Source organism: Diplotaxodon limnothrissa, linkage group LG15 (genome assembly GCF_057381915.1).
Source record: "Diplotaxodon limnothrissa isolate DT_005_m linkage group LG15, D_limnothrissa_male_GT1.1, whole genome shotgun sequence".
Taxonomy (NCBI): Eukaryota; Metazoa; Chordata; class Actinopteri; order Cichliformes; family Cichlidae; genus Diplotaxodon; species Diplotaxodon limnothrissa.
The window spans coordinates 26,973,444-26,992,797 of record NC_140610.1 but is presented as its reverse complement, the minus strand read 5'-3'; the positions used below and the strand labels follow the sequence as shown (position 1 = coordinate 26,992,797).

Sequence of the window (19,354 nt, the reverse complement as noted above, 5' to 3'; positions counted from 1 at the left end):
TCCAAATTTGGTTTCTTTAATATTGGTTCAACAATAGCTTGTTTAAAATAGCTGGGAACTGAGCCAGTATAAAGAGAAGTATTAATTATTTCTCCGTCTCTGGGCTGGGGCCCTGGCCGGGCCTCGGGGGCTTGGGTCCTGGTTGGCCTGGGCCCCCTTTCCCTGGCGGGTTGCGGAGTATGGGGGTGCCTACTGGGGTCAGCAGGGGAGCTGGCCCCAGGGAGGGGTCACTTGCCCCTCCCTTCCTTCCCTCCCCATCTCCAGCAGCCTCCCTCTTCCCGCTCCACCACAACCACCCACACATGCAGGGCCTTGGAGTAGGGGTATGTCACCAGGGTGCAGAGGAGGCTACCCCCCCCGTCCCCTTCTGGCTGCCTCTGCCTCAATTTTATCCCACAACTTAGACATTCACATTACTCACACTCTCATTACACATACATATAGGATCTTGGGGGTGGGAACGCTACACGGACTCCAAAAGACCATCAGGGTGTACACCTCACCCCTGGCGTCGTTGCCCACCTCTCAATTTTAAATACATGTAGACATTGAGGGCTAGCAGGAGGGACTATGCGCTTACCTGCTGCTCTCTGGCAGGTAGCTCCATGCCCTCCTGGGTTTTAAATGCACCTTAGAACACACATGCATCAACACTACAATGAGCGGGTGGAGGGAGGTTTGGAGTCTTCTCTCACCCCCATTCTCTGCGACCTGCTGGAGCGGGGGGGCTAGGAGGAGTTGGCCGTCCGACTGCGGTCTGGAGTGTGGGGCCTCCCTGCTGCTGCGGAGTCGGGGCGGTCTGCCTCTCCCCACCGCAGGGAAAAGGGTAACACGGTCTGGGTGCAGTTCCCCCCTCCAGGGTCAAGGGTACCTAGACCCGGTTCGTAGAGTACGCTTGGGGAGTGTGATCGTGTGTACAGCGTCTCTTTATGTCTGTCTCCACGTTGGTTGAGTGTGGAGTAAGTGCATATGAGAGCATGAGGGTGGGAATGGATGTTTGTGTCTGTGTGTGCCTGTATGTCTGTGTCTATATGTCAGGTTGGGTGTCAGACGCCACCTCTCTGGGGACATCTCAGGCCCTCCAAGGTTTGGAGGTCTATCTCCCCCCCCACCACTTCCCCTGCCAGTGGCGGACTCCCTCAGACATCGGTGCGTTGGTGGTTCTTTGTGTCTGGGGATGGGCGTCCAGGTACACACCGGCTCACTCCTTGCGGCCGCTTATCGGGGCCTGGAGCCTGGGGCTCGCTCGGGCCACTTCGGAGGTGGGGTGCCCCCGGCCTCTCGGCCTGGGGCTCGGTCACTCAGGCACGGCTGGCTGCCGGCGGAGCTCACGGGCGCATCACTGCAACCCCCCCTGGCTTCTGCTCCGCGGCTGCTGAGTGAGCCCTCATCTGGGACTCTCCTCAGCTCTTTCTGGGACAGTGGCGCGGCTGCCCCTCTGTTGGTCTTCCTTGGTCTCTTGTGTTCTGGGGGCCTCTGGATGTCTGGAGTTTTGATCTCCTCCATACCTGCTTCATGCCCTGGAGGACGGGGCTGTGGCCCCCCCACACCCTCTAGCAGATCATTACATGAAGGAACCTTTAAAAAAACAAGCGCGTCCATGCTCACAGGTGTACACACGGGTGATCACACCCACAAACTACACCCTTTTTGGCTCCTACCTCAAAGCACACTGTGTTCTGTTGATCTTATGTGCTGCACAATAATGTTTAATATTTAGTATTTACTGTCATATTCCCATATATCATTGTGATGTTGTTTATTCTATTACTCTTGTTCTCTTCTGCTTGTTTTCTTTTTTCTTTCTCAACAGGTGATCCAGGTGATCGATATATGCATTTTCTTTTCTTTTCTTTTTTTCTTTCTGCCCATTCTGTTGTTTTTTGCCCTTCTCCCCCGTCCCTCTTCTCAGCTGTTTTTCTTTCCCTCTTTCTTTCTCCCCTTCTTTCCTCCAGTCAAGTCTGTCCCGTATTCAGCAAGTGAAAATAAAATAAACAATAAAAGGTGAATCAAATGGACCATTATGGCAAGGCTGGGATGGTCAATTTGGTTAAGTAAATCTGTTGGGCATCTTTCTTTGCCTTTAGACAACAATTCTGATGGCAAAAGAGCCAAACGGGACAGGCAAAAAAAAAAAAAAAAAAAAAAATTATTTCCAGAATACAGGGGCCAATAGAGTCAAACACACTAATGAAAAATGATGGAGGAAGTACATCAAGGTGGCTTGAAGTCAGTTTCATTCAACCAAGCAGAGCACTGATGTCCTGTAAGGTAACAGGGGTAAAAGAGGACCAGGTATCAGAGGTAAGCAACGTGTCAGTGTGATACTGAGAGGATGATGGAGAAATATTAGACCTGACAGCAGCGACCTTATTAACAAAATAGTTTAAAAAGTCATTACAATCAGATTTAGTATAGACTGGTACATGAGGAATATCAGGAGAGACAATGTTTTTAATTGTATCAAACAATACTCTGGGATTTTTCTTTTTTGAAGCTTTTAGATTAGCAAAATATTCCGTTCTGGCATTTTTTATCATGTCGTTAAGTGAGAAAATTGATTCCTTGAGATGTACCCTATGGACCTCAAGCTTGGAAGCCTTCCATAAACGTTCTAATTTGCAACAATATCTCCTAAAATTTCGAATATTTTCATTTATCCAAGGACAGAAATTTGAAGAATGGACAACATTTAGTTTCAGAGGTGCCACCGTATCTAAAATAGATTTACATTGATTATTAAAAGACAAAATAAGTGAATCCATATCATTTTGAGCCATGCGAGGGACAAACATGGCAGAAAACCTTCTAGCAGCATCCTGGTTTATAATCCGCCTTTGGATCATCAATTTAGGAGGTGAAGGATCCACGTAAAATGACAAATTAAAGAATATACAACTATGGTCACTCACATGGACATCTTCCACACATACATCATGTATATTTAAACCCAGGGAGAAAACAAGATCAAGAGTGTGGCCCTTTGTATGTGTGGGGCCAGAAACATGCTGCTTAAAGTTAACAGACTCAGTGATAGTGATGAGCTCAGCAACAGTGTTACAGGAAGCGTCATCAATATGAAGGTTTAAGTCTCCCAATATTACAACCTTCTCCAGTTTAATGATCGATGTCAGAAGGTCGTTAAATTCAGTTAGAAAGACCCCAGCAGGTCCAGGAGGTCGATAGATTAAAATACAGTAAAAGGTTTTCAGAGAACCGACCTTCATCATCTGTGACTCAAATGAAGAAAAGAAGTCCGAGGTCATCAGTTTGCATATGAGTCTGTCCTGGTAAACAGCAGCAAGTCCTCCACCACGTCCTAAACGACGCGGAGTTCCAATGACAGAACAGCCAGACGGGCAGATTTCATTCAAGTGGACATAATCCTTATTTTGCTGCCACGTCTCAGTCAGACACATAAAATCTAGACTCTTTAATAAAAAGATCATTTAGAATAAATGATTTGTTTGCTATAGAGTAGAGATGGACCGATCCGATATTACGTATCGGTATCGGTCCGATACTGACCTAAATTACTGGATCGGATATCGGAGAAAAATAAAAAATGTAATCCGATCCATTAAATATCACGAAAGCACCTCACAAAACTTGCAACACGCCATAACTCACCTCAGAACGTTAGCACGTCGGAGCAGTATGCATCACGTGATAGAGCGGCTGTGGCATGCTGGACCTGTCGGTGGTCTGGATAGCATTTGGAGCTTCGCTAGCAACCCGGCATTTCATCTCCGACAAAGTTATCCCGAGAGGAGTAAAGCAAGTGTGTAAGTCCATCTCTGAATGTTTGTAAAGCATTCCTGCGTTAAGCTTAACAAGCGACTGCCTCTCCTGCTGCTACTTCAATCATGAAACTGCTTAACGATCAGCTGATCGGCTTTTCTGTCGCGAGTCCGTGTCTCTAGTTTGCTTTTGGCCCATTTTGCACCAGAAAGAGGAAACCAGCGGCTGAACAACAGCAGCACGTTTAAGCTTGATCAGCTATTGTTAGAATGTATTTAATATTACTTTCTACTCGAGGATCTTTTTCTACGTAGCTGACGCTGGTAACTGTGCAGGGGCGGATCTAGCAAAGTTTAGCCAGGGGGGCCGATAGGGCATGAACAGGGAAAAGGGGGCACAAAGACATACTTTTCTTTCTTATTCTCATTTAAAATGTCTAGCTTTTAATAAATAATTATCTGACACCCAAAGTTTTAATTTGATGTAAAATGAATAGAAGTCAATTACTGTATATAGTAACTATTAAGTCTAATATATATACCCTAGTAAGCTATAGTACTTTTTCCTTTGGGAAGGTACCATCTGTGCAGTCTGCAATTTTGTTGAAGAAAGATGTTGAATCTATTTAATATTTCTTGAAAAATAATTGATTTCTGTGCATTTTTTTTCACACTGCATCAAATTAAGGTTGATTACGTCGATTAAGCATCATGAGGTGGAGCGTGAGGGGTGGTTCCCTATTTTTTATTTATTTATTTTTGTTGTTGCTGGGAGTTGGAACCCTATTAGTTAGGTTGCTTAATATTTATGCTAAGTACTCTTTAAAATACCAGAATAGGGAGGATGGTGTAGGTTTAAGTTTATTAGATTGATCAGTATTGCTGAACTATGAAATATTTTTTTTTGCATACAGGTATAACAGAATAGCTTTAGTGTAGTTGTTGTTTTAAACTTGAGTATGAACTTATACAAAATGCAGCAAGATATTTAAAAAACAGTTTTGTTGATTAAAAAACACTATATCGGATTCATATCGGTATCGGCAGATATCCAAATTTATGATATCGGTATCGGACATAAAAAAGTGGTACGTGCCATCTCTACTATAGAGTGAACGTTTAGCAGGGCGAACCGAATTGATGACGGTTTATCTGCAGAATCTACAGCTGACTGCAGCGGTACTTGAATTAAACCCGTGGACCTGCTGGGCAGGGCGGCGACTCCAGAGTTGGGAATACCCTTGATCGATGAGCAGACGTAGCTGTCACCAGCAAAACGGAAAATGGATGACAGACACAGAGTGAGCAAACTGCTTTCGAGCCATGGGGCTCGGGTCCCAGGCAAACTTCCCCAGCAAACGACAGGAGAGGAATGAATCACATTTTAACTGCAAAATATTCACTTACTCTAATATCATTTATTTATCATTCTGTGATTTGACAGTTAAATTTAAGATGTTCGAAATGTTTTCAGAGCGCTCTCATCAGTCTACAGTGTTTCTTTGGTGTTGGTGTGTCTGTGAAACCAAGGATAAAGAAGGAAACTGAGAGGACAAAGACAAAGAGACAACTCTGCAGTGAAGAGAGAGCAAGACCGGCATCGTGGGAAATTAGGTCAGTATGAGGTCACTGATGTTTACATTCACACTCTCCTCCAGCCTGCCTGACAGCTCGCAGTGTGTGTTACATAATTGGCTGTGTGTGTGTGTGTGTGTGATCCCTACAGCAGCATCAGTAACACCTCCTTTCTCACAGTCTCACTCTCGTTTCTGATTTTTACACTTTCAGCTGGAAACAGACACAAAGCTGAGTGTGAACCTCTCCGGTGTCAGAAGATCTGTCTTACCCGGGGAGGGCGGCTGGATCTTGGCCTGGAGTGACGGAGGTTTCTTGGCGTCTCCGGCGGGCCCTGCGGCCTCGGGTGGTGGCTCCTCGCCACGCTCCATCTTGCACTCATAGGCGAACAGGTACTGGATGTACTGCTTCTTCAGCGAGCTGGCTGAGCTGCTGGACGTCCCCACGTTTAGCAGGGATGACAGCTCCCTCCACTTCTTATTCTTATTCACCTGAGAGCCACAACGGGAACACGGATTCAGAGACAAGCAGATGGCAGGAACGCACAACCAAATTTATTTACCGATCGAGCTCCACGACCTAATGAATGAGGCATTAGCTGAACCCTGAAGGAGGAAGAAGAGGAAACAGAGACAGAGAGAGGATCAGTGCTGCCTCACCATGGCCAGTCCTCCAATGTCACGGACAGCCAGGTACAGCCTGCAGAGGTCTAGTGGCTTCTTCCCGACGGCGGGCAGGTTTGGGACAGGCGTGCCCCTCTCGTCCATGAAAGACAGGTATCGGTCCACCCACAGCTTCCTCTCTGGCTCAGAGCCCATCTCGTACAGCCGGGTGATCTTCTCGTTGGTCATGGTGGCCACGCTGGGCTTCTGCAGAGACACAGACAGCACCTTCAGCTTTCCATATCACAGAGGCGGAGCCAACATGTCAGAGCTGCAAAGGAACCTCTAAATAAGACCGACACACCCACACCTGTCTACAGGTGACAGTTTGCAGCACGTCAGTCATGAGCGGCACTTTAAAACCACTCAGACAGATCTGTCCACGTTACTAATAAACATCCACCAGAAACTCCGAATCAGAGTTCAAGAGGTCAACATGGCAGCAGTCGCTGGCGTGGAGGGAGAAGCACCTCAACCCTCAGCTTTTTGCTGCTTCATCCTACGAAAATCTCAGATCTCCAGAAACAGGTAAAAAAACAGGAAGTTCAGATGAGGTGGACGCCTGCATGACTGTGACATCACCTGCAGCCCGTTCAGAAGTGAACGTTAACCACAGAACGATCTTCTGTGACTTTTAATATAACTACCAACTGCCCCACCCCTCAGGTCTGTTTCTTTTGCTGCTCACATGCTACATTTCATGAAATTAAGCAAATGAACTCAATGAATGATAAAGAAATGGACACAAAATAACATCTGAACCACGCGGATTCATCTCATGCGGTTTGTGTCTGAAAAAAACCGTCTGCAAGTGACGGGATCCGGAGTCAGAGGTTTTTCATCCACGAGCAGCAGGAAGTGTCGATGTAATTAGTGCAAACTGTTGTTGTGTTTGTGCGTTGCGCTGCTTACCGGGCTGCTCGGCGTCCTGAGCCAGGCGGGGCTGCTGATGCCATCGCTGTCCTCGCCGTGACAGGACGACAGGCTGGCCGAGCTGGGGGACATGGGGCAGGGGGTGGGGGGCTGGGACACACACTGTGAGCTGTAGTCCTTTGATACAACACAAACATACACACACACACACATATCAGAAGGAGTTGTTTCTTCCTCAGGTTTTCATTCTCACAGCCGGCAGCAGTCTAGGTTGGAGCACCTGCAGTTAGCCGACAGCAGAAACAACATGTCTGCCAACAGCTGGTTAAATGCAGAGAACCAGCCGCTGCTCTCTGGTTAATTACAGCGAACACGGAAGAGTGTGTGTGTGTGTGTGTGTGTGTCTGTCTTTGTTAGAGACGACAGGAAAGGAGTGAAGACACACACTTGTGTGGTTGGTTCTCCTTGGTTTTTGGTATGTGCTGCTCTGGATGTGAAGCCTTTATTAAACTAACCACATAGCCTGGTACGGTGGCCCTCAAGGACAAATCAGGGAAACGCACAAAAAAAGCAGCACGTTTGTAAGCAGAGTTGTTCCGGCATCTCTTGTCATCATCCTGTATGTTCTCATTTCAGTGAAATGTGACTTTTAGCAGCTCTCTCCACCTGTCAGTGCTCATCAAGCATAAAACCCGTCCTGTATAAAATGTCACTCAACACAGATTCAATAAATGCTCACGCTGATGAAGCCGTCTCCTGTAGGTGGTGACGGTTTACGCCGATCGGGTTTCCTCTCGTTATCGAGGGAACAAGAACAGACGACTCGCTTCACTTTCCTCGTTTTCTCACATCTATTTTGAAGTTTCTCTGACAGTTGACATAAAAAACATCACCTAACTTGTGGAGTGTCAAACCGCTTCCGCATGAAACGCAAACTGGGAAAAATTAGCAGCGGCGGCGTCTAATGAGGAAGCCAAGCTGAGACTCTCCTGCAAACAAAGCAGCCTCCGCTCATCACCTGAACCGCCTCGCGTAACCCCGACTGCCACAAACAGCTCGGCAGCGGATGTGATCAAGGCCGACACTTCGCTGTTAGATAACGAGGTGAAGAGAGTCAGAGAGAGCAGTGAGGAGGAGGAGAAACTCTGCAGCTGCTAAGCCGAGTGAGGAAAACAAGAAGAAACAGACAAGAGAAAAGAGAGCGCCGCTCTCCGCCTCGTGTTGGTTATTTTGGGTTTCTGTTACTCTTCCAAACCAGCTGATGAAGCAAAGACGGGTTCAGGTGTAATGAGTGGCATGCTGCTAGGAGTAAACTGATCAGTGCTGTCAGCCATGATGAAGAGAACTGCCTGAGAGGAAGGGTGAAACTTGGGGGAATCGCTCTCCTACCCCCAGCTTCATTCTCACAAACACAAATAGATCCCGTTTGCACGTTAGCGTCAGCTCAGCATCTGCTGCCACACAGCCTTCACCTTCACGGCAGTAAGCCTTAAAGGCCGTCCACACATACAGACCGACAGAGAGCCTCAGAGATGCAGTGAAATAACCATTCTCAAGGTAAACTCTTTAAAGGATACCGCTGACTGTCAGGTGACAGGTTGGTAAGTATGTTAGAGTCCACAAGGAGCCAACCATCAGCACTGGGTGGGGCTTAAGGCACTGATGGTTCAGCAGTTCATTGGATCACTTCCTACAGGAACCGCCCACAGACCTGCCGTCCCCGACACGCTCAGACGGGTTTATCACTTTTTACAAATTCTCTGTGGATTATTTCCGTTTTAATCACATCAGTGTAAAAAACAGCAGTTAACTTGCTAGCATCGGACCTGCGGCAGGTGCAATTTAATGACATCATCAAATAAACTTCCGACTTAAACTGTGGTAAAATCAGAAGAACTTCAGTTACGAAGAGGCTAAGCTGCTCTCACGTTAGACTGGGCGCTCGTGCATCTGTCTGAGCGTGCTCAGAGAAGAAAGCTCTCTTTTATCCCTACTGCGTCTTGTCTCCTTAATGGCAAATAATTGTCCTTGAACTTTCTGTCATTATTATTGTTATTATTATTTTATAGTATTGTTCTGTTTATTTTTATCCTCCAGCTGCTAAACTAAACTAATTTCCCCTTGTGGGACAATAAAGACATTGAATTGAATTGAAAGCCAGAACCATGACCAAGCAGCTGCTGTAATTGGTTAGTAAAAAGCCAAAGAGGGGTTTGTTACAAGCAAAAAGATTAATCGCACTAAAATGGGAAAAGAACAAGGAAACCGAGTATCACACAGTGGAAAAAACAAATGATGGTGGCTTTGCCATTGGAGCGGATAACATGTATACTGAAAAGGAAATTGGATGGTTTTGAGAAGGTGTGGAGACCATTTGTGAATTTTGTAGAAGGATTTGTATTATCTGAGGAGGACGAGGACTGAGGGCAATGACATTTGATTTGGGATAATGATAAATTTAGGCCTTTAACGGAGTGACAAATCTGATTACTTTTTTGTTTTCTTTTTGCTGTCTGACTGTTTGTAAGTCATTAAAATGTAAAAAATAATAAAGATATTGTTGGGAAAAAAAAATCCAAAGAGAGAAACCTTGGGTTTGGGCTCTCCTACAGGACCAACACCCTCTTTGCTCAGCTCCACCCTTTGCTTGGCATCTGCGTGAGGACCCATCCCTTCAGCTGGCATCATCACGGGGCCTGAAAGACCAAGAGATCAGAATTCATAACCTCCGCAACGTCCAACCAGTCTCTGACAGGTGCTCAGGTCTGCGTTCCTACCTGATGGTGGGGCACTGTAGGGGGGTCCCTGTGGCGTCATCCTCCCAGAGTTACTCCCTGGCTGTTGACTGTAAGGACCTCCAGGACCTGCGTGGCCTCCTGGACCTCCAGGGCCCATTGCACCCAGCGGTGTCATGCCCGGGTAGCTGCCCTGCCTGGAGAGGAAAAAGGATAAATGACCATTACAAAGGCGTGGAACAGGCTGGAACTGTGTTGTTAGAGGAGCCAAAGAAGCAGAGCTGAGGGCTTAGCAGGTCAGAGCACTGACCCAAGCAGGTTTCCATCCAGAACAAATATTAATCCAGTGTCCAGTTTAAAACTGCTGTTGTTATATTAGAAATTTGCTTGGTGGGATAAATAGCAGGTGGCGCTGGTACCATTTAAGCATTGTAGAAGAAGAACATGATGTTTTTAAGAGAGCTTGAATCAAAGTTGAAACATGTTGTGACTGTTAGCTTCAGCTGTGGGTATAAAACAGCAGCAGCAGCAGCCAGCAGAACCACAGAAGAAGTAGTTAGTAAAACGTGTCATTAACCCTCTGTGAGCTATAGCAGACCCTCACAGCTGTCTGCTAACAAACCTACCCATAATGCTCAGAGGGGGCCTGCACAGCAGGCTGCTGGGGCTGAGCACTGGCACTGAGCTGCTGGGAGTGGTGCTGATGAGGGTGGGTAAGAGGGTGGGAGGGGTGGAGGGTGGGAGAGAGGGCAGGTCGACCGGTGTGCCAGGATGGGCTGTGGTAGATGGGTGAGCGAGCGAAGGGAGGTCTGGAAAAATGAAAGGAGGATGGAGGGAGAGAAGGAACAAACGTTCATCAGTCTGAGCCCAAAAATCAAAAACAAGCTTCATCACAATTCAGTCGGCTCCACAGGAGCGCCGGCTTCGTCCTCTGGGAGTTTTCCATGGACACACTGGGAGGTTTGAGCAGATTTAAACTGACTCTAGTTTTTAACCCCTCAATAAGAAAAGTTAGGATGAATTAAGAACTAACAGCATCATTTCACAGATTTATATTTAAAAGCTGCTGATGATTGTGAGGACCAGGCCACCTCACCGAACTGTAGCTAAAGCTCGGTGGGTCAACTCACCTGCTCTGATTGGCTGCTGTAGACGGTGCTGATGATGAGTTGGCACCGGGTCCGGTGGTTGGGACAACCTCAGGTGGCTTACAGCTGGTGTTGGGTCCCGGGGGCCCCATGCCCTGCCCGGTGGCCTGCGGCATGCTAGGTGAGGTCGGGGCCAATGTGCCTCCTCCTGCAGGGTAAGGCCGCCCACCCACACCGGGCCCGGGGCCAGGACCACGGCCCGCTGGGGTGGACGGGCCCTGGCCGTGCATGGGACTGCTGGCGTTCAAGCCCAGGCTGTTGGCCAGGCTGGAGCCCGCGCCCAGGCCCGGCCCGCCATAATGTGGGGGCCGCGGGTAGTTACCTGAGTAGGACCAGACAAGTTATCAGAGATGCAGTGAGAAGTTAGAAAACAAAGTGTTTTTGTGATTTAACCAACCTGGAGGGCCGTACTGCCCATAGGAGTGGCCGGCCTGCTGGTAGGAGCTGTGGTGCATCGGCCCCCCCGGCCCTGGGTGAGGGGTCATTGACGAAGAGGACTGCTGGGGCCCAAACTGAGACCCAGAGGTGCTGCGCTGCATGGTGGGTGGGAAACCTGGAGATGAAGATAAAGGTGGTGGGGGGAAGGGACAGGGTTAGCCTAGCAGTAGCTTAGCTAACATGACAGACTGTAAAAACTCAGAAACCATGAACCTTAAACCTCATTTAACCTCAGACGCTCACATACAAAGATTTAAAATGATTGGTTAATCTACAATAACTCAGTTGTACTGGTGACTTGTACCTCTGTCCTGAGTCATGGCAGACTGGGAGGAATGGGGACCAACATCTGGACCAGGACCTGAGACCTGAGGGGGCATCTGAGAGCCTGAAACAAACAGAGTTGTTACTCCACAGGAACATCAAACGCATCACAGGACCTTGTGATAACACTCATAACTGTGCTCCCACCTGGTCCGCTGGTGGCGGGGGAAAGAGGTCCGGATCGCGATTGGCTGCCAGAGGCAGCGGGGGACGGGGAGGGGGAGGGTCCGGTGCGAGGTGGCGGAGGGAGGCGAGGGGAGACGTGCGGGGAGAATGGAGAACGGGCTGGAGTCCCCTGGTCGCCCTGAGCACTGCCGGAGCCCGATCCCCCCGAACTCACCACCGCCTCTGTGCCAGTGGGCAAATCATCGATGGAGCCGGAGAGGTCCTGAAAGACAGCACAGAGCAGCAGATGATAAAACACCTGTTGGACATTTTTCACACTTGTTACCTGTTTGCATCAACTCAAGTGACTTCTAAGGACAGAAAACGGCCGAGTGCTTTAAACTGAAGACACAACCTCAGCTGACTTCTGTGATTTATGATCATAGTTTAGTCTTTTCCGACAAAACCTGCCACACAGTAAACTAACAGAAACTCATATGTACCTGAACTGAGTGAACCAACCACAACTAGCAGCTGTTCTGATGCACGTTGGACTTTAGCTTTCTGTTTTATTTCTTACTCGTCTTCTGGTGAATCGTTACAGCCGCTGCTGCTTGGTAAATGACATCAGTAACACCCTCACAGGAGGATCATTGACCGCTCTTTGGTGCCGGCTCGTAAACGCCTCCTTCAGCAGACGCCATAATAAGGCAAGGAGGTGGAAACGTCCCAGCTGTAGCACATTAACCTCAAAGCAGCAGAGCTGAGTGGAAACTGCTCTGAGTCTGCAGCTTCTGAAGGAGCGAACGTCACAGCAAACCTCGAACAGAGAGGTCACCATGGACCTTGGTGCAGAGAAAATGGATTTCTAGCTGCGCTTCATCTGTTTTTGATTAACAAGAGCTGACTGTAAGTCATGTACAGAGGTGGAAAAAACCTGAATATTCACTCGTTAGTGTACAAAATTGCAAAAACTACAAGGAGGAACTACTCGCCAAGAATTAAAGTTTTTTTTGGCTGACTAAAAAGAGGAAAAATCAAAAAGGCTGAACATGAACCTACAGCCAAACACAGCACTGAGGAAAGATTCAAATGGCTGCATCTGTGAGTCTGATTGTCATCTGTAAAAACGAGGGTTCATGTGCACACCAATGAAGGAACGTTACACCCCAGTTGAAACCTGCCGAGTCTCCTCATTTCAGTCCACCGAAAGAGTCATTTGGGGCTCAGCGGACAGGTGTCATTAACACTGGACACCCTCACCTGAGAAAGCACCTTTGGATGTGTCCCAAAGCCTGCTATGCTCTCTGGATAGTCGTAGAACACCTATTTTAAGGTTTTTCTTCTTATAAGGATTTATTATTAGTCCCAGTCTCTTATTACAAACCTTTGCTGCCATCAGCACGAATCATGCCAGCTAAAAGCAGGTGAACTGTGTTGTCTTAAATGCAATCTGGCCTCACAGCTCTGCTGTTTTCAGACTTTCATTAAGTTTTTCTTAAAACATGAAGGCTACGCCAACTCCTCCACTGTCTGTGCTCCACATCTCCACAGTTTCAAATTCAGCCTGGCTGTTTTTGTTTGTTCTTGGAGGAAAAATGTGAGTTCTTTGTGGAAAATGTAATTTATCAGGAGAGGCTGAGTCCGTAGAGTAAACAGAGGACTGGACTTTAAAGCAGAAACACATCAGTAACAGAAATAAAAGCAGAGCACCGAGCGGCTGAGAGAAAGAACAGGGAGGAGCAAGCGGAGGTGAAGGAGCCGCCACGGAGCGACGTGCTGCAGGTCGGTGATTTATGGCCGTAATTACCCTGTTTCATTAAAGCCTCGCAGGCTCTGATTGGATGAAGAGAATTTTCCGACCTCATCGCTCATTCGGAGTTTTCCTGCAGAGAGAACAACACGCTTCTCTTTGTTTCTCCAACAGGAGCGAGCCCTCTTCCTCCTCCTCCTCTAACAGACAGCACCTCCCTGAAACAGGTTCTCCATTAAACAGCGATGAACACCGCTGGCGTCATGTGATCACACACCAGAACAGAAAGAGTCAAACATGGAAAAGTGCAGAGGTGCGCTCCAATCATCTGATTGATCTATGGGGATCAATTTTAGAGCAGCTCACGTTTCATTTTTAAATCTAAGTACTTATTGATGATTGCAAGTTATGTTTTTATTGTTGATAATAAATCGGATTAATCACCCAGTCCTACTCAAAAGTTTAAACATTTTAAAACAGAAAGGGACCAGTTCGTGAGTTTGAACGACAAAAAAGATTAAAAACTGTGAAGCTATCTGGCAGAAACAAATCTGTAGACGTGGACCCGTCTCTTCTTCTCTGTCAGTGTTTCTGTCACGTATGTCTTTCCGAGAATTAGGGAAGCGTGTCCTTGTTCGCTGCTAGGTCAAACCCATTTACAGGCGTCAAGCGTTCTTTTCTTCATTTCAGACTGAGCAGACACGGAAAAATGAGCAACCGTCAGCAAAAAACAAACACATTTTGGATTTTTGTCACTGAAACATTGGGACTGAACATCGCCAACTCTGAACTGAAGTCAACTTATTAAAGAATCTGCGAGGCCTTCGGGTGCAGCTGATTTCTGCTGATTTTCTCCTCCTGCAACAGAGCCTTCATCTTTCCACCAGTAGTCGCCATGGCAACTGCATCAGCAGCACGACTTCAAAAGGAGGCTCCAGAAGATAAAGAGGAAAACAGCGAGAGAGGGGTGATGAGGCACAGCAACAGAGACAGAGAGGAGAAGGAGAGAAAAGGAAGGGAAGGAGGACAAGCGAGCGTGAAGGAAAGAGGCGAAGGCAGTGATGGAGATGGGTGGAGAGGTTGAAGCAGAGCTGCAGCTGAAGGTGGGGAAATTAACAGACTGAAATCATCGAGTGGGATGAAGGTGTGACGTGAACTGAAAGTCACACATTGGTGTTCCTCAAGGCTCCATTCTGGCCTCACTGATGTTTCATAATGAGTTTAATTAAAGATGATGAGCTGTGCCATTGTTCTAGATTCTCTCATGGTGACGTCTGTGTGAGAGAAATTTGAGCGCCAACTTTTTATTATTATAATATGATTAGATGGATTTATAATCTGGGTTTTAAGTTCCCATGACCACTGAGATCTCTCTGTTTATACTGCAGACAGAGGTGGTGATGATGGTTAAATTGAAAACCTTTAATACACCTGGGCACTGTGAGAAGGTAACAACCCTAAACCCTCACAAACAGGTGAAATCGTTTCTTTCATTTGGGTAAAGTTTGTCCAACGGCGAGATCACACGTCTCTGTACAAACAGGAGAAACACGCAGAGCCAACAACTACAGCGACCAAAAAGTTTAGAAATATAAATGAAAATTAGCCCTGGCTGTTAGGGCTGGGCCATATCATACTGTTCACGGTAATACCGGTATAATTTTGGGCAACAATAGAAGAATGAAATATCGCGATAGAATATGGGTAAAACGCGCATGCGCAGCGCCTTTGTTTTCATACGCACATGGCGGAAAAAGCATGGCGGCGAAAGCAAATCGTTAAATGAAACGGATGAACCAGAATTGGTTTGTAAAAATGCTGCAACTTCAATGGTGTGGAACTGGTTTAGCTTTCGTCCGTCAGATACACAACAAAGCACTATTTTTGGTAGAGCATGCTAGCGGGCCGTCATTATTACCGTGTTTTTGGGAAAATACAGCACACTTAAAATCAATCCTTTGATTTTTCTGAAAATCAACAGTGCCCCTTATAATCCAATGGGCCTTATGTATGAATTCTGGTTGTGTTTACTGACCTCGAAACGATTTTATGTGGTACACGGCGCTCGAAAATCTGTCAAATGTTTTAGTACAACTTTGCTAAGCTACGAAGCCGCACCACTTGATGGATTGTCGGAGAATTACGGCTATCGTAGGCAGGAGCCTCGAGGAGTGATACGTACTGCGCTTCAACATAATATTACCGTATTGTGTGTGTATAACCTCTTTTTAAGTTTTGTGGATATTATACATGGTTATGCTGAGGATATGTCGGCCAGTTTTCAATGAAAATGCCTTTTGGTTAAACTGTCAGCAAGGAATTTGCATTTGCACTGTTACATTTTTATATAACTTTAATTCACATAAAACAGCTGCTTGTTTAAGTGAAAATACATTGATTTTTTTTTTTGCACTAATAAAGCTGTGGAGTTGTAAAGTATTTTGTCTAGTGTCAATTATATCGTCAGTTATATCGTTATTGCAAATTTTCAAATGTATATCGTGATAAATATTTTTGGTCATATCGCCCTGCTCTACTGGCTGTCACGTCATCCTCCTCAAACACTCAGATATGTGTTTCTGCTTCATACACTTTTATTCTTTTATGGTCTCTGCTGTTTTTTTAATCATCATCTTCCTGATTTTCTATGGTGTGTATTCTTGATTACAATCTTCTTGCTTCTGCATCCACTGGTTTTGCAGCTAACCTCTGTAGTAACTCAGGATTCAGCCTGAAGTGAAATGTGGTGAATAAAATCAGTCTGAACTGACTCGTGCTCATCCAGCAGCAGACGTGCTGGCTTGCTAATGGGCTGAGTCTTTTCGGGGTTAAACCTATTTCAAATGTAAATGGCGATTCCCTGCGAGAGCCGTCGCAGGTCGCCATCATTATTTCAGTCGTGTGTTTCTGAGTGGTGCAGCGACACAGGCTGAGGCGGCGGGGGGCCTCAGGCGCTCAGAGCGTGAAACCTGCGAGCTTCAACTCAGAGAAAAGAGGACGGCGTCATTATCGACAACAAGGCCGGCCTGCGGACAGTGGGGGGGCATGAAACGTGTTCAATATGTCACGCAGGCTGAATCACGAGCTATGAGCCTGACAACAAACAGCTCTTATTCTGCTAAAACAGAGCCTGCGGAATCAGAACAGGACAAGAAGTCGGGACTGAAGAAAGCGGACCCACCAGGAGGAAAACTGTCTGACCTCGGCCTCCAAACCTCATGAACAGAACTTTCCACAGATCAACAGAACACAGCCTTAGAACTGCATTCAAACTAAACATTTATTATTATCATTAATATTTATTTTATTACAATAATAATATTTTATATATAAAAACCAAGTCTGATGCAGGTCTGTCACCATATCCGATCATCACTACTCGATTATTATAGCCAAAAGCATTAATATTAGTTAATTATTAGTTAACTGAACACAGAGTCTGTCTGTGTGTAGTGAGGCACAGATGGTTCATCAGTTTTTTTAAGAAGTGGTGCAGGCAGATTAAGAAACTGCCCGTCCATACAGGTACGTGCCTGTTTGATAGAAAACTCCTCAGGTTGGGTTTGGTTTATTCTGCAGCAGGAGTTCGAGGAAGCTTTAACTGTCATGATCCGTTGTGTGGCAGGCAGGGGAAGGACCCAAGATGCAGATTCACAGACACGGGGATAAACTCAAAAAACACAGCTTTATTGCTGGCCACGGGAAGCAATACAAAATAAACTAAAACTGGGAAAACTAAAGCATGAACTGTACAAGGAACCGAACCACGGGGAGAATTACACACAACATGAGGGAGAACGCGACGCCGAACAGAGGGAGACTCAGACAGAAATACACAGAGGGTAAACGAGGAAAGTGGGCACACACGGGGAACACAGGTGACACTGATAATCATAACGAGACAGGGCGGGGTGAACTGAACATGACATGTACAGGCACAGAGGTTCAGACAGGAGGAGAGAGAGCACGGGGAAACACAGACATAACGGGCTGGGGAAACATGAAACAACCACAAAGGGAGACGAGGGCTCATAAATACATAGAGGGCACACAGGGGGGAGAGAGAGCACGGGGAGAACTTAGACATAATGGGCAGGGGAAACATGGAATAAAACATAAGGAGAGACGAGGGCTCACAGATACACAGAGGGGCACACAGGGGGTAAAAGCCATGAAGGGAAAACACTTAGGGAACAACACAACAGGGCAACTCAGAAAACATGGCCTAAATAAGGAACGAAATAAAAAAATACAAGGAACTAAGAATACTGGGCCCACATGGCCCAGGACCATGACATTAACATAAAAACTAAACGGCTTTTTAGGCTGAATCCTGCTGTCCTTCAGATCCGCCATCAGTCAAAGACCAGGACAAGAACTCTGTGGTGTAGATGTGGTACTGACTGAGGATCAGTGTGTCAGCCCCACAGGATAAATTTCAGGTGAGTCTGATTTATGACCCAGGGTGACCACGACCATCACTCTACTCTTTGAACTCTGGCATGGTTTGACCAAACAGTGATGGGAACCATTCAGAGCATCCGTAATAATACTGGTATTAATTTTTATTGCTATTATTAAAGTATCATATTATGATATTAATGACATAGTGACATCATATTGTTATGTTGCCTATTGCAACAAGGAGTAGGAGATGCTAGCAGCTAGTAATGAGTGACCCACCGAGCACCGCTGCAGCGCTGGACTATTACAGTTACTGATCCACTCTTTGACCCAGAGACAGCTGCTCACTGGGACAGAAGGATGGAAAATGTCCTTGTTTCATTCGCAATAGTAAATCCTCCTGCCTGTGAGCTGCTTTTTTCCAATATCATCTGAAATATTATCACAACCTTCTGTGGAATATTGTGATAATATTCTGAGGTTATATCGTCCATTGCTAATGGAAACTCTGGCTTGTTGTTGGTGATGAACTTTGTGCGTGCGTGCGTGTGTAGGGTTGGGGGTCTTTGTGCCTGACCAGCAGAGAGCAGCTGTGTGTTCGAACTCACTGGCAGACTGGACGGCCTCTCCTGTTGACTCAGACTCATCTCCTCGTGGTTTGGTTTCCCAGGAGTCATAGCGGCAGACTGGCCCCGGCCCCCGTAAGCTTCCTGCGGCACCTCCTGCAGGGTGACAGACAGACAAAGCATTTAAATCTTACAGGAACGAACGGCAAAAAAAAACAAAAACAAAAAACAAAGTCGCTGAAAGTTAGCTGTGTTTCGGGCAGCTGAATTTTAGTTTTGTCTTCTTTGTACAGCTCAGGTCTTTCTGTGTGGAGCCTGCAGGTTTCCTCTGTGTGCTCTGTTGGGTTGATGGTGACTTTAGATATGGCCTCAGGCGTGAGGCAGATGAAGTACATGGGATAATGTTTTCTATCTAAATCCTGTCTGAAGCCCCATCGGTGGCATTTTTGTGTTGATCGTGCGGTTGAAGCATCATATTGGCCGGGACATTACGTCTTCCTCGGTGCATAAAAGTGGTTGTTCTTCACATTTGCTGATTTTGTTTAGTTGGATTTTTCATTATAGATGTGTTGCATAGGCCTAGTTAAGTGGTAAACATGGACACTGGCCACAGTAATATGTTGGTTTCCTAAAAGACCCAATCGCACCAATTTGTGTCAATTTACAATTGCTCATTTGGTTTGATTGAGCTGTAGTCGTCTCTACATGAAGTCTGGATAAAGGTTAGCACCAAGTTTTCTTCTGTTCTCCTTTTTTAACTTATAATTAATAAATGGACTTGGTGAAAACCCAAGCTGAGCGGGTCTCCCTTCTCTGACGTGTCCTGAATGAGCCAGACGCAACAACCCATTCAGAAAAAATGAAAGACATCCCACAATGCACTTGTAGCAGATCTCAGAGAAGTCCTGGACATCTCTCGGCTGCAGGTGGAGCTGTGGTAGCTGCTGGGAGTCTCAAAGTGCGGCTCCTGCTGCCTGCTGCAGGTCAGAGTCTCAGCTGCCTTCTTGAGGAAGATGAAGATGATAAAACAG

The 19,354-nt window shown here is 46.5% G+C and overlaps 1 protein-coding gene across 1 annotated transcript in view; it reads right to left on the bottom strand.

Annotated features, from left to right (window-relative positions):
* The window catches only part of arid1b (AT-rich interactive domain 1B), a 40,662-nt gene that overhangs the window by 7,578 nt on the left and 13,730 nt on the right, over positions 1–19,354 (bottom strand). Inside the window, exons 4-14 of the mRNA XM_085372650.1 lie at positions 18,366–18,479; positions 11,643–11,883; positions 11,476–11,559; positions 11,131–11,286; positions 10,716–11,055; positions 10,212–10,394; positions 9,628–9,782; positions 9,440–9,546; positions 6,890–7,027; positions 5,975–6,184; positions 5,587–5,806 (exon numbers count right to left, since the gene is read on the bottom strand). Coding sequence (XP_085228776.1) covers positions 5,587–5,806; positions 5,975–6,184; positions 6,890–7,027; positions 9,440–9,546; positions 9,628–9,782; positions 10,212–10,394; positions 10,716–11,055; positions 11,131–11,286; positions 11,476–11,559; positions 11,643–11,883; positions 18,366–18,479 — 1,948 coding nt within the window. The remainder of the gene's footprint in view (positions 1–5,586; positions 5,807–5,974; positions 6,185–6,889; positions 7,028–9,439; positions 9,547–9,627; positions 9,783–10,211; positions 10,395–10,715; positions 11,056–11,130; positions 11,287–11,475; positions 11,560–11,642; positions 11,884–18,365; positions 18,480–19,354) is intronic.